Raw genomic sequence first — 14,664 nt, forward strand, 5'->3', positions numbered from 1 at the left:
CAGGGGGAAAAGAACTCTGGACCACCTTTACTCCACACACAGATGCATACAAAGCTCTCCCTTGGCCTCAATTTGGCAAATCTGACCATAATTCCATCCTCCTGATTTTTGCTTACAAGCAAAAATTAAAGCAGGAAGCAACAGTGACTAGATAAAAAGAGGTGAGATGAATCAGATGCTAAACGACAGGACTGTTTTGCTATCACAGACTGGAATATTTTCCCGGGATTCCCCCAATGGCATTGAGGAGTACACTACATCTGTCATTGGCTTCATCAATAAGTGCATCGATGACATCGTCCTCACAGTGACAGTACGTACAGAAGTCTAAAGTTTACATACACAGCCAAATATATTTTAAACTCAGTTTCCTGACATTTAATCTGAGTCAAAATTCCCTGTCGTAGGTCAGTTAGGATCACCACTTTATTTTAAGATTGTGAAAATGTCAGAATAGAGAATTATTTATTTCAGCTTTTATTTCTTTCATCACATTCCCATCAGGTCAAAAGTTTACATACACTCAATTAGTATTTGGTAGCATTGCCTTTAAATTGTTTAAATTGGGTCAAACATTTTGGGTAGCCTTCCCACAATAAGTTGGGTGAATTTTGGCCCATTCCTCCTGACAGAGCTGGAATAACTGAGTGAGGTTTATAGGCCTCCTTGCTCGCACAAGCTTTTACAGTTCTGCCCACAAATTTTCTGTAGGTTTGAGGTCAGTGCTTTGTGATGGCCACTCCAATACCTCGACTTTGTTGTCCTTAAGCCATTTTGCCACAACTTTGAAAGTATGCTTGGGGTCATTGTCCATTTGGAAGACCCATTTGCGACCAAGCTTTAACTTGGCTGCCTGACTGATGTCTTGAGATGTTGCTTCAATGTATCCACATAATTTTGCCTCCTCATGATGCCATCCATTTTGTGAAGTGCAGCAGTCCCTCTCCAGCAGCAAAGCACATCCACAGCATGATGCTGCCACCCCTGTGCTTCACGGTTGGGATGGTGTTCTCCAGTTTCAACTGTTCTGCCTTATTATTATTCGACCATGCTGGTCATTTATGAACATTTGAACATCTTGGCCATGTTCTGTTATAATCTCCACCCGGCACAGCCAGAAGAGGACTGGCCACCCCACATAGCCTGGTTCCTCTCTAGGTTTCTTCCTAGGTTTTGGCCTTTCTAGGGAGTTTTTCCTAGCCACCGTGCTTCTACACCTGCATTGCTTGCTGTTTGGGGTTTTAGGCTGGGTTTCTGTACAGCACTTTGAGATATCAGCTGATGTACGAAGGGCTATATAAATACATTTGATTTTGATTTGTTCTCCGGCTTGCAAGCCTCCCCCTTTTTCCTCCAAACATAAATGGTCAGTATGGTCAAACAGTTCTATTCTTATTTCATCAGACGAGAGGACATTTCTCCAAAAAGTCAGATCTTTGTCCCCATGTGCAGTTGCAAACCGTAGTCTGGCATTTTTATGGCGGTTTTGGAGCAGTGGCTTCTTTCTTGCTGAGCGGCATTTCAGGTTATGTCGATAAAGGACTCGTTTTACTGTGGATATAGATACTTTTGTACCTGTTTCCACCAGCATCTTCACAAGGTCCTTTGCTGTTGTTCTGGGATTGATTTGCACTTTCCACACCAAAGTACGTTCATCTCTAGGAAACAGAACGCGTTTCCTTCCTGAGCGGTATGACTGCTGTATGGTCCCATGGTGTTTATACTTGCGTCCTATTGTTTGTACAGATGAACGTTTGGAAATTGCTCCCAAGGATGAACCAGACTTGTGGAGGTCTACAATTGTTATTCTGAGGTCTTAGCTGATATCTTTTGATTTTCTAATGATGTCAAGCAGAGGCACTGAGTTTGTAGGTAGGCCTTGAAATACATCCATAGGTACACCTCCAATTGACTCAAATTAGGTCAATTTGCCTATCAGAAGCTTCTAAAGCCATGATGTAATTTTCTGGAATTATCCAAGTTGTTTAAAGGCACAGTCAACTTAGTGGAGGTAAAATTCTGACCCTTTGGAATTGTCATACAGTGAATTGTAAGTGAAATAATAGGTCTGTAAACAATTGTTGGAAAAATGACTTGTATCATGCACAAAGTAGATGTCCTAACCGACTTGCAAAAACTATCGTTTGTTAACAAGAAATTTGTGGAGTGGTTGAAAAACGAGTTTTAATGACTCCAACCTAAGTGTATGTAAACTTCCGACTTCAACTGTACATACTAGAGGTTGACCAATTAATCAGCATTTTTGGAAGCCGATTATTTAGATTTTTTTATTCCACCTTTATTTAACCAGGTTGAGAACAAGTTCTCATTTGCAACTGCGACCTGGCCAAGATAAAGCATAGCAGTGTGAACAGACAACACAGAGTTACACATGGAGTAAACAATTAACAAGTCAATAACACAGTAGAAAAAAAGACAAAGTCTATATACATTGTGTGCAAAAGGCATGAGGTGGTAGGAGAATAATTACAATTTAGCAGATTAACACTGGAGTGATAAATGATCAGATGGTCATGTACAGGTAGAGATATTGGTGTGCAAAAGAGCAGAAAAGTAAATAAATATAAACAGTATGGGGATGAGGTAGGTAAAATTGGGTGGGCTATTTACCGATAGACTATGTACAGCTGCAGCGATCGGTTAGCTGCTCAGATAGCAGATGTTTGAAGTTGGTGGGGGAGAGAAAAGTATCCAACTTCAGCGATTTTTGCAATTCGTTCCAGTCACAGGCAGCAGAGAACTGGAACGAAAGGTGGCCAAATGAGGTGTTGGCTTTAGGGATGATCAGCGAGATACACCTGCTGGAGCGCGTGCTACGGGTGGGTGTTGCCATCGTGACCAGTAAAGTATTGAGGTAAGGCGGAGCTTTACCTAGCATGGACTTGTAGATGACCTGGAGCCAGTAGGTCTGGCGACGAATATGTAGCGAGGGCCAGCCGACTAGAGCATACAGGTCGCAGTGGTGGGTGGTATAAGGTGCTTTAGTAACAAAACGGATGGCACTGTGATAAACTGCATCCAGTTTGCTGAGTAGAGTATTGGAAGCTATTTTGTAGATGACATCGCCGAATTGTAGATGACATCGCCGAAGTCGAGGATCGGTAGGATAGTCAGTTTTACTAGGGTAAATTTGGCGGCGTGAGTGAAGGAGGCTTTGTTGCGGAATAGAAAGCCGACAGAAAGCCGGACAGCATGCCCTCCAATTTGACATACTGAACTCTGTCTGCAAAGTGGTTGGTGAACCAGGCAAGGCAGTCATCAGAAAAACCGAGGCTACTGAGTCTGCCGATAAGAATATGGTGATTGACAGAGTCGAAAGCCTTGGCAAGGTCGATGAAGACGGCTGCACAGTACTGTCTTTTATCGATGGCGGTTATGATAACGTTTAGTACCTTGAGCGTGGCTGAGGTGCACCTGTGACCGGCTCGGAAACCAGATTGCACAGCGGAGAAGGTACGGTGGGATTCGAGATGGTCAGTGACCTGTTTGTTGACTTAGCTTTCGAAGACCTTAGATAGGCAGGGCAGGATGGATATACGTCTAACAGTTTGGCCGTTTACATTGCATTCCACGAGCACTGCGTGGCAGGCTAACCACCTGTTACGTGAGTACAGTAAGGTGCCACGGTAAGTTGCTAGCTAGCATTAAACTTATCTTATAAAAAACAATCAATCTTCACATAACCTAGTAAAATCAACCATGTGTAGTTAACTAGCTTGTCCTGCGTTGCATATATTCAATGCTGTGCCTGTTAATTTATCATTGAATCACAGCCTACTTTGCCAAACGAAGGATGAGTTAACAAAAGCAAACATTGCACGAATGTACCTAACCATAAACCACACGGCAAGCGGTACCAGAGCACCAAGTCTAGGTCCAAGAGGCAAACAGATTCTACCCTCAAGCCATAAGACTCCTGAACACCTTGTCAAATGGCAACCCAGACTATCTGCATTGCCACCCCCTCCCTTCACCACTGCCAATCTCTGTTGCCATCTATGCATAGTCACTTTAATAACTCTACCTACATGTACATACTACCTTAACTAACCGGCACCCCCCTGTATGTATGTGTGCAAATAATTTTTTTTTTTTTTTACTGCTGCTCTAATTACTTCTCATTTTTATCCATATTTTTTAAAACCACACTGTTGGTTAGGGGATCGTACGTAAGCATTTCACTATACTACCTGCCATATTTGGCGCATGTGACTAATACAATTTTATTTGAAAAAAATCTGTGTATTTATCTGGGTGTGAGCTGCAGGACAGAGGATTAGCAATTCTTACAGTATTGTTCTATATTCAATCACCTTCATCCTCATTCAGTTTATTGAAATTCAATTTTGAAGACACGCACGATTATCAGTTTCTATTTGGTTTATGTCGCCAATTCACTGTCAGTTCGACAAAGTAGCACCTTGGGACCCAAAATCATAATCCGTGCTCTAACTCCCCCTTGCGCTGGTCTGGAGCAATGAAGTAGTGATGCAGAGTACCGTACTAAACCACACATTACTTTGAAGTCACGCAGTATTACAAAACTTTCAGTTGAGCAACCACTGTTTGGTTCATCCTTACCCGGTGCAGTCCAGGTAACTCCTCCTTCGCCCGATGGTACGCTACCACACACTCCAGGCACTTATCGAGGTCATCGTTGAGTGCCGCCTTCTCGTTGACTGCCTCCTCATCCTCTGCTAACCAAGACACAGCACAGTACCTCTGGAGCAGTTTTGCAACATCGTCACCCAATGACGTGCACCAACGGCACATGCTCATCTACAAGGGACAAGATGAGAGTGTTGCTAGACCTTGTGATCATTTGACATCCAACATGCAAGAATGTACTCCTTTGAGGACAATGAACTCGTTGGTTCTGCTGACACACATCCACTTTATCAATGAGTAGTATTGGCCGCCTAAATCAAATCTGTAGAAATGTATTTGGTGCTACAAACTGGTAAATGTTTATGACACTGGGATTTGGCTGAGCAGTCACAATAGTTAAGTGGATAGTACAGCAAGGTCACAAGTTCCCATTCAAGAAACAAGTACCCCAGGAAGCCTTATCCAACATAAACAATCCCATTGAGTTGGGTGTGAAACCCTGTCCGGGAGGTGAGAAAACTGGCAGAAGACAGGCACTTCAAGCTTACTTTGTCTCAAACACCATGGTTTGAAACCACAGTTTGAGACAATTTTTTATTTAACTAGGCAAGCCAGTTAAGAACAAATTCTTATTTTACAATGACGGGCTAGGAACAGTGGTTTAACTGCCTTGATCCGGGGCAGATCGAAAGATTTTTACCTTGTTAGCTCAGGGATTCAATCTTGCAACCTTTCGGTTACTTGGCCCAAAACTCTAAACACCTGGAGTTGTCAAGTACAAATATTCACTTTAACAGCAGTTACGGTCCCAAAAACTACCGTCAAATAATAAAAAGGCCTACTTCCTGTATTTTAGCTAGCTAAAGTACAGTAAACAGGGCTTGATATAGCTAGCTAAATTACAGTAAGTATGCCTTTTTATTTTAAGGTCGTTTTTGGTACCGTAACTGCTGTTAAAGTGAATATGCCAACTTGAAGTCTTATATAACTAGTAGAAAAAGCTTGAGAAATGTTTGATGTTGACACATGCGAAAGTTGTAACCAAGTTACCGTTACTACGAGCATTTAGTAATAACATTACTAGGCCGTCTACTGTACTACTAACACCGTTTACAGTGACATTGGCCATATCTATTTGGCCTAGCAGTGTCAGGCCCCATTTCACCAACAAAAGAGCTCCAATATCGCTAATATTCCATATGTTGGTGTGCGTGACTGTCTAAATGTTGTTTTAAATCTGTAAATCATCAAGTGATTCGTCAAGTGGCTGGTTAGGTAGTTAGCAACTAGCAGCGCAAATTGTAGCTAGTTACCCGGCTAACGCACCGTTAGCTTCAGCTAGATGCACAACAAACAGGAACATTTTAAATGTAACTAACTTAACTAGCTAGATATGACGCCAACTTTAATAGTTAGCTAGCTACTTGTTTTCCTTGTCAGCAAATGTCACGACATTCAATTTGTTGGCGATTTTAGAGACGTTTGTAGTCTAGCTTCCAGTTGTGTCGACAAAGTTGTCTGGTGAAAGCAAGGATGTAAACCTGGTGGCATGAGTCGAACCCTGCCGAGGTCTGGAAAGTCGTTAGCTAGCTACAAAGTCGCGTCTTGTTTAACCAGAACTCACCATGTTGAACAAGTGCTTAATCCAAACGGTGCACTAATTTATTTCATCTTGGTAGATATATAGATTCCCAATATAACGAACATTCAATTACATTTCTCGCTAACGTGCTGTTTACACTGCAAACACACGCGGTCATTCTAGAACAAAACCTCCTCTGAGCCAAACCAGTGATGTTCTCACTCCCCTTGTCCCCTGCTGATTTACTTATTACTTCTTCTTTGGGATTTGGTTGGCAGATCGCATCCAACATTTAGGTGCATACACCGCCACCTACTGTACTGGTGTGTGAGGCCTTTCACGGCATACCTACATTATAATCTTAGACACAAAATTAGGAAAAGGATAAGGAAAATTACCCAACCACATATTAGCCCCATCTAAAAAAACAACAACACCACCCATCCACTATTTAACCCCACCTAGACCTACTCCAGACCAGGTCTGAGAGGATATCACTACCACTCAACACCTACTGCAGCTGTTCTGCAGTAAATTCTCACAATCCCAAGTACTTCTCTTCTCTCTATTTTCTGTGAATTAAGATACATTTCTGCAGTACAACTAACATCTCCCTCCTACACACTGCTGTAATATGCCCATAACCCTGACACCTAAAACAACGTAATATTTTCATCGCATAACTCTCACGGGATAACTGACACTTCCTGCCTTGACCTTATCTAGTAATGATTCTGCATCAAAACTCAGCATGACAGATAATGTCTTCTCAGTTTCCCTACCGGATCTACGTCTTATCAAGTTGCAGGTGTCATAGACACATCTTCCATTTCAATTGCTCTTCCTCAGCACTTATTAATGCCACCCCTGTTATCATTCCTTTCAACGGCACCCTGCTCCGGAGAGCAAAGCATGTCACAATTATTATCCCTAATCTCGTAATCTGGAGCGCCCTCTCCTCTGAGCATTGGAAACACAATAAATCATCACAAGTGCACTCCGAGTTACCTTCACCAACTCAACAGTCCCCAACCTCTCCTCCACCCAACTTGACACCACATATGAATCAACCAAACAGCAAGGATCCATTATCTCTACAAATCTCACTCCCACTGGGCCAAAATCATCCTGATCTTCCTTGGGACTAGGCCCAAACTCGGCAATCACACTCAACAAGTTCCATCTCTGAACTACTGGAGCACATATCCCTGTTTTTGCACTTGACGCCGACTTTCCTCACCACACTACTTCCCTCTACACTCAACTTCTTCTCGGCAGTCATCACTGCACCTGCAACTACATTTAAATGTATCCTCACTCTCATCCTGTCCCAATTCCTCCCCAAGCTCTTCGAAAAATTCTGTGCAATCCTCCATTCCATATTCACTCAAAAAATATTCTGTCTCTCCTTTTTTTCTTGTTCATCATCTTCTCCTTCACCAGATATTTCAGAAGGCCTGTGTAATCCCCCACTCATTTAGTCAGAATATACTCCACTTTCTTCCTTATTTCCTTTTTCGCCATCTTCCCCACAGCGGCCTTCGTCCAACACCCCACCACCTCTCCGCCATCTTCCTTCTGCAAGGGAGGCTCTTTCCACATTCCTTACTTACTGAGAAGTGGACCTATTTTAGAGAGAAGTGTGCCTGATGTAGCCTTTTAGAATCCAAGAGTGAAATACTCACTCTCTCGTCTAACATGTGGGTTCAGCATTCTTGAACAAGTTAGAATGTTGAACAAATGTTCTTTCAACTTACTTCACCTGTTGTCCGCAGATTTTGTCCCTATGTCTGAGTTAATCTGATACAAAATATCTACAGGGAAGCGTTATCAACCTAACCTTCAGTACACTGGTTTGCATATCAGTTTGTATTTCCGGTTTTTATTTTCAATACTGATACAATCCACATGTGACAAACACTTGCACAATATGGCTCCAAACACTTCCAGCTGATTGCCAGTGAGTGTGTTTCGGTTGACTATGTTTGGTTACATTCGGTTATTATTTACGTATTGCAAGAGATGGAAAATAAGCGATGCTACAGAACCTACTGGTGCTGTAAAAAGTTGGGCGAACAAGGGTATCCACTGGAAAATCTTGTTTTACTCATCTCCACCTGCTACCACCAAAAGGACCAACAGCATGTACAACTGGTAGAGTAGGTTCAAATGTAATTATATTCAACATTCTGACTTGTAAAGACTACTGCTTCAGTCAGACTGTAATTCTAACAGTCTGTTTTTAGGTAAGGCCTGACATAGTACTCCGACTCAGGGACTAGTTATTTATTACACAAATAAACACACAGGGAAACTAACTCAGTTGAATGAATATCATTAATGATGATATGTAGTAATAATAATACATAATAATCATTTTTAATATCAGTACTATCTAAACATTTAGATAGAGATAGAGCTTACATATAGGATAAGTTTCTTAATTTGTAGCATTGCGTGCCGATTTCCATATATTCTTAATGCAGAGATCAGCACAGCAGGGCTGCTGGCAAACGTACGGCTAGCTGACATTTGCCCCAGCACTTTTGACACAAAAGCGTTGAAAAGCAGAAAAAGTACTGTTGTTTAGACTGATTTGCCACATGATTTATCCAATCATGCACAATTAATCTGTGCTTCAATATGATCAACCGATAATAACCACAGCTGCAGATAGCCCAGAGAAGCCTATACGCTCGGATCCCCTATGGCCAGGGGAAACAAAGTGGTAGCGTTAAAATATTTATAGCCTACACTAGGTATTTAAAGCCTAAAATAGGCCCATTTTTTTGTGTTAAGGAAAAATGTGAATGTGATCAAATTTGGTATATATTCAAACTTCAGGTTGCTAGTCTACCTAGACCTTTTCAATCCAAAACAAGGAAACAGTAAACATGTTGTCCCCCACGAATGATGTACATACCGGATGTCTATGGCAAGATGCATCATTCACCCGAGTTTCGTAAAAGTCAGGCTAGTGGTGTTTGAGATATCGTGTGGGTTAGCTAGACTCATATCCCTGAGCATGTGTGAAAAATTTCATACAGACCAAGAGATAAACATGATTGTTCTCGCATATGTTGAGTCTTGACAGTGTTAGCAACATGTGTACCAAATTGTGGTACAATATGAGTGTCTTTGACTGACATACAGTACATTCGGAAAGTATTCAGAACCATTCCCTTACCATTGCAGCCTTATTCTAAATTACATCATTTATTTTCATCAATCTACACACAACACACCATAATGACAAAAGCAAAAACACGTTTTTAGAAATTTGGCAAATGTATTTAAAATGTAAAAAACAGAAATAACTTATTTACATAACTATTCAGACACTTTGCTATGATACTCGAAACTGAGCTCAGGTGCATCCTGTTTCCATTGATCATCCTTGAGATGTTTCTACAACTTGATTGGAGTCCACCTGTGGTAAATTCAATTGATTAGACATGATTTGGTAAGGCACACACCTGTCTATATAAAGGTCCCACAGTTGGCAGTGCATGTCAGAGCAAAAACCAAGCCATGAGGTAGAAGGAATTGTCCGTAGAGCTCCGAGACAGGATTGTGACAAGGCACAGATCTAGGGAAGGGTGCCAAAAAAAAAAAAAAAAGCCACTCTTCAGTAAAAGGCACATGACAGCCCGCTTGGAGTTTGCCAAAAGACATCTAAAGGATTCTCAGACCATGAGAATCGAGATTTTCTGGTCTGATGAAACCAAGATTGAACTCTTTGGCCTGAATGCCAATCTTAACATCTGGAGGAAATCTGCAACCATCCCTACAGTGAAGCATGGTGGTGGCAGCATCATGCTATGGGGATGTTTTTCAGTGGCAGGTACTGGGACACTAGTCAGGATCGAGGGAAAGATGAACAGAGCCAAGTACGGAGAGCTTCTTGATGAAAGGTTCACCTTCCAACAGGACAACGACCCCAATTATACAGCTAAGACAACGCAGGAGTGGCATCGGGACAAGTCTCTGAAAGTCCTTGAGTGGCCCAGCCAGAGCCTGATCGAACATCTCTGGAGAGACCTGAAAATAGCTGTGCAGCGATGCTCCCCATCCAACTTGACAGAGCTTGAGAGGATCTGCAAAGAATGGGAGAAACTCCCCAAATACAGGTGTGCCAAGCTTGTAGCGTCATACCCAAATCAAATCAAATTTTATTGGTCACATACACGTGATTAGCAGATGTTATTGCGGGTGTAGCGAAATGCTTGTGCTTCTAGCTCTGACAGTGCAGTAATATTTAACAAATTACACAACATTTACCCAATACACACAAATCTAAGTAGGAATGAATTAAGAGTTTATACATATGGACGAGCAATGTCAGAGTGGAACGGACTAAGCTACCGTAGAATAGTATAGAATACAGTATATATAGTCATGGCCAAAAGTTTTGAGAATGACACAAATATTAATTTTCACAAAGTCTGCTGCCTCAGTGTCTTTAGATATTTTTGCCAGATGTTACTATAGAATACTGAAGTATAATTACAAGCATTTCATAAGTGTCAAAGGCTTTTATTGACAATTACATGAAGTTGAGGCAAAGAGTCAATATTTGCAGTGTTGACCCTTCTTTTTCAAGACCTCTACAATCTGCCCTGGCATGCTGTCAATTAACTTCTGGGCCACATCCTGACTGATGGCAACCCATTCTTGCATAATCAATGCTTGGAGTTTGTCAGAATTTGTGGGTTTTTGTTTGTCCACCCACCTCTTGAGGATTGACCACAAGTTCTCAATGGGATTAGGGTCTGGGGAGTCTCCTGGCCATGGACCCAAAATATCTATGTTTTGTTCCCCAAGCCACTTATCACTTTTGCCTTATGGCAAGGTGTTCCATCATGCTGAGAAAGGCATTGTTCGTCACCAAACTGTTCCTGGATGGTTGGGAGAAGTTGCTCTCGGAGGATGTGTTGGTACCATTCTTTATTCATGGCTGTGTTCTTAGGCAAAATTGTGAGTGAGCCCACTCCCTTGGCTGAGAAGCAACCCCACACATGAATGGTCTCAGTATGCTTTACTATTGGCATGACACAGGAAAATGACTTTACCCCAGTTGTCAGCAGTCCAATCCCTGTACCTTTTGCAGAAAACAGTCTGTGCCTGATGTTTTTCCTGGAGAGAAGTGGCTTGATTGCTGCCCTTTGTCAAGAAGAACCAGGCCATCCTCCAAATGTCTTCACCTCACTGTGCGTGCAGATGCACTCACACCTGCCTGCTGCCATTCCTGAGCAAGCTCTGTACTGGTGATGCCCCGATCCCGCAGCTGAATCAACTTTAGGAGACGGTCCTGGCGCTTGCTGGACTTTCTTGGGCGCCCTGAAGCCTTCTTCACAACAATTGAACCGCTCTCCTTGAAGTTCTTGATGATCCGATAAATGGTTGATTTAGGTGCAATCTTACTAGCAGCAATATCCTTGCCTGTGAAGCCCTTTTTGTGCAAAGCAATGATGCCGGCACGTGTTTCCTTGCGGGTAACCATGGTAGACAGAGCAAGAACAATGATTCCAAACACCACCCTCCTTTTGAAGCTTCCAGTCTGTTATTCGAACTCAATCAGCGTGACAGAGTGATCTCCAACCTTGTCCTCGTAAACACTCACACTAGTGTTAACGAGACAATCACTGACATGATGTCAGCTGGTCCTTTTGTGGCAGGGCTGAATTGCAGTGGAAATTTTTGGCGATTCAGTTCATTTGCATGGCTAAGAGGAATTAATTAGCAATTAATTGCAATTCATCTGAAATTAATATTTGTGTCATTCTCAAAACTTTTGGCCACAACTGTACATTGGAGATGAGTAATGCCAGATATGTAAACATTATTAAAGTGACTGGTGTTCCATTCCTTGAACTGCACAGTGATTTCTAGTCTATGCATACTGGCAGCAGCCTCTAATGTACTAGTGATGGCTGTTTAACAGTCTGATGGCCTTGAGATAGAAGCTGTTTTTCACTCTCTCGGTCCCATCTTTCATGCACCTGTACTGACCTCGCTTTCTGGATGATAGCGGGGGGAACAGGCAGTGGCTCAGGTGGTTGATGTCGGTGATGATCTTTTTGGCCTCCTTGTGACATAGGGTGCTGCAGTTGCCGTACCAGGCGGTGATACAGCCCGACAGGATGCTTTCAATTGTGCATCTTTAAAAGTTTGTGAGGGTTTTAGGTGACAAGCCAAAATTCTTTAGCCTCCTGAGGTTGAAGAGGCTCTGTTGTGCCTTCTTCACATCACTGTCTTTGTGGGTAGTCCATTTCAGTATGTCAGTGATGTGTATGCCAAGGAACTTGAAGCTTTCCACCTTCTCCACTGCGGTCCCGCCGATGTACCTGTATATAAGGGTGTGCACCCTCTGGTGTTTCCTGAAGTCCACGAAAAGACAAGTTCCACCTGTCTTTTCACCACTGCACAACCCCCATATGCCACACAATCGGCGTCCCCACAGTTACATCACTTTAATCACCAAGGTAAAGTTGGTTTTATATTCACACATTCGGACAGTCAACAGACAGCCAACGGACAGTCAACAGACATTCAACGGACAGTCCACAGACAGTCGCCAAAAGCCATTTAAAATGGTAAAAATCTAAACTAATTAATTGATTGTAACAGAAACATAAAATTAATTATGGTTTATTCTATAACTGTCTTGCATAATTTTCCAACCTTTGTTTTGAATACAAATTTTTGTTTTGATTTCATATAAATACATAAAATCTATAAAATGCCATTTAAAGCGGTAAAAATCAATAACTAATTCACTGTTTGTCACAGAAACATGAAACTAGGTATGGTTTATTTGATAAATGTCTAGCATTCTTAAAAAAAAATCCAGTTTTGATTTGATAGAGAGCATATTGTCTATCGAGTTTGAATTTCGGTCAAATCAAAACTGGAATTTCTACTCAAAGCAAAGTTTACAAAAGGAAAACATAAACTCAAATTGTACCTTTTGTAATGACCACCCAGAAACGGTGTTGCTTCTTTTTTGGCATTGTATTCATGTAAGGAAACTGTGGCAAGATTTTAGTAGATTTATAATTGAACACATTTATGAAGATTTTAAAGATGTACTGCTTGGATTCTTTACCTATGATTAGAAATAAGCTGAAACAATTTTATGTAATTAATTTCATTATTCTTTTGGCCAAATTTCATATTCACAAATATACATTTACAAACAAAACACCACATTTCCTTACCGTACAAAAATAAATTGAACTATATTCTAAGACAATTAAACACTCTACTAACAAAAAATGCTGTTAAGAATTATTGTCACGTTCTGATCTTTATTTCCTTTGTTTTGTCGTTATTTAGTATGGTCAGGGCGTGAGTTGAGGTGGGCAGTCTATGTTTGTTTTTCTATGATTTTTGGGATTTCTATGTTTCGGTCTAGTATGGTTCTCAATCAGAGGCAGGTGTCATTAGTTGTCTCTGATTGAGAATCATACTTAGGTAGCCTGGGTTTCACTGTTTGTTTGTGGGTGATTGTCTATGTTAGTTGCTTGTGTCAGCACAGTTCTCATTATAGCTTCACGGGCGTTATTTCGTTTATTGTTTTGTATAGTTTGTATTCAGTGTTCAGTGCTTTCTTTTATTAAAAAATCATCATGAACACATACCACGCTGCATTTTGGTCCGCTTCATACGACAATCCTGACAGAATCACCCACCAACCAAGGACCAAGCGGCGTGGTAACAGGCAACGGCAGCAGGAGCAGCGCACGAAGGAGTAATGGACATGGGAGGACGTTTTGGACGGCAAGGGTTGCTACACATGGGAGGAGATCCTGGCGGGAAAGGATCGTCTCCCTTGGGAACAGGTGGAGGCAGCTAGGAGAGCAGAGGCAGCCGGCGAGAGGAACCGGCGATACCAGGGAACACGGCTGGCAAGGAAGCCCGAGAGGCAGCCCCAAACATTTCTTGAGGGGTGGGCACACGGGGAGTGTGGCCAAGGCAGGTAGGAGTCCTGCGCCAGCTTCCCGTGCCCACCGGAGTGAGAGAGGGCATTGTACTGGTCAGGCACCGTGTTATGCTGTGGAGCGCACGGTGTCCCCAGTGCGGGTGCATCCCAGCTCCTCGTATTGGCCGGGCTAGGTTGAGCATCGGGCCAGGTGCCATGAAGCCGGCTCTACGCATCTGGTCTCCAGTGCGTCTCCTTGGGCCGGCATACATGGCATCATGGCGCCTTACGCATGGTGTCCCCGGTTCGCCTGCACAGCCCAGTGCGGGCTATTCCACCTTGCCGCACTGGGTGGGCTACGGCGAGCATTCAACCAGGTAAGGTTGGGCAGGTTCGGTGCTCAAGACCTCCAGTACGCCTTCTCGGGCCGGTCTATCCAGTGCCACCTCCACGCACCAGCCCTCCGGTGGCAGCCCCCCGCACCAGGCATCCTGTGTGTGTCCAGAGCCCAGTACTCCCTGTTTCTCCT

General features: G+C 42.6%; 1 protein-coding gene across 1 annotated transcript in view; it reads right to left on the reverse strand.

The window, feature by feature from the left end:
- setx (senataxin) overlaps positions 1-6,429 on the reverse strand; it is a 65,856-nt gene extending 59,427 nt beyond the window's left edge. Inside the window, 2 exon segments of the mRNA XM_029648404.2 lie at positions 4,603-4,800; positions 6,254-6,429. Coding sequence (XP_029504264.2) covers positions 4,603-4,800; positions 6,254-6,256 — 201 coding nt within the window. The 5' untranslated portion in view covers positions 6,257-6,429.
- Between the last annotated feature and the right edge of the window lie 8,235 nt (positions 6,430-14,664).

This window comes from Oncorhynchus nerka, linkage group LG4, assembly GCF_034236695.1.
Source record: "Oncorhynchus nerka isolate Pitt River linkage group LG4, Oner_Uvic_2.0, whole genome shotgun sequence".
Lineage (NCBI taxonomy): Eukaryota > Metazoa > Chordata > Actinopteri > Salmoniformes > Salmonidae > Oncorhynchus > Oncorhynchus nerka.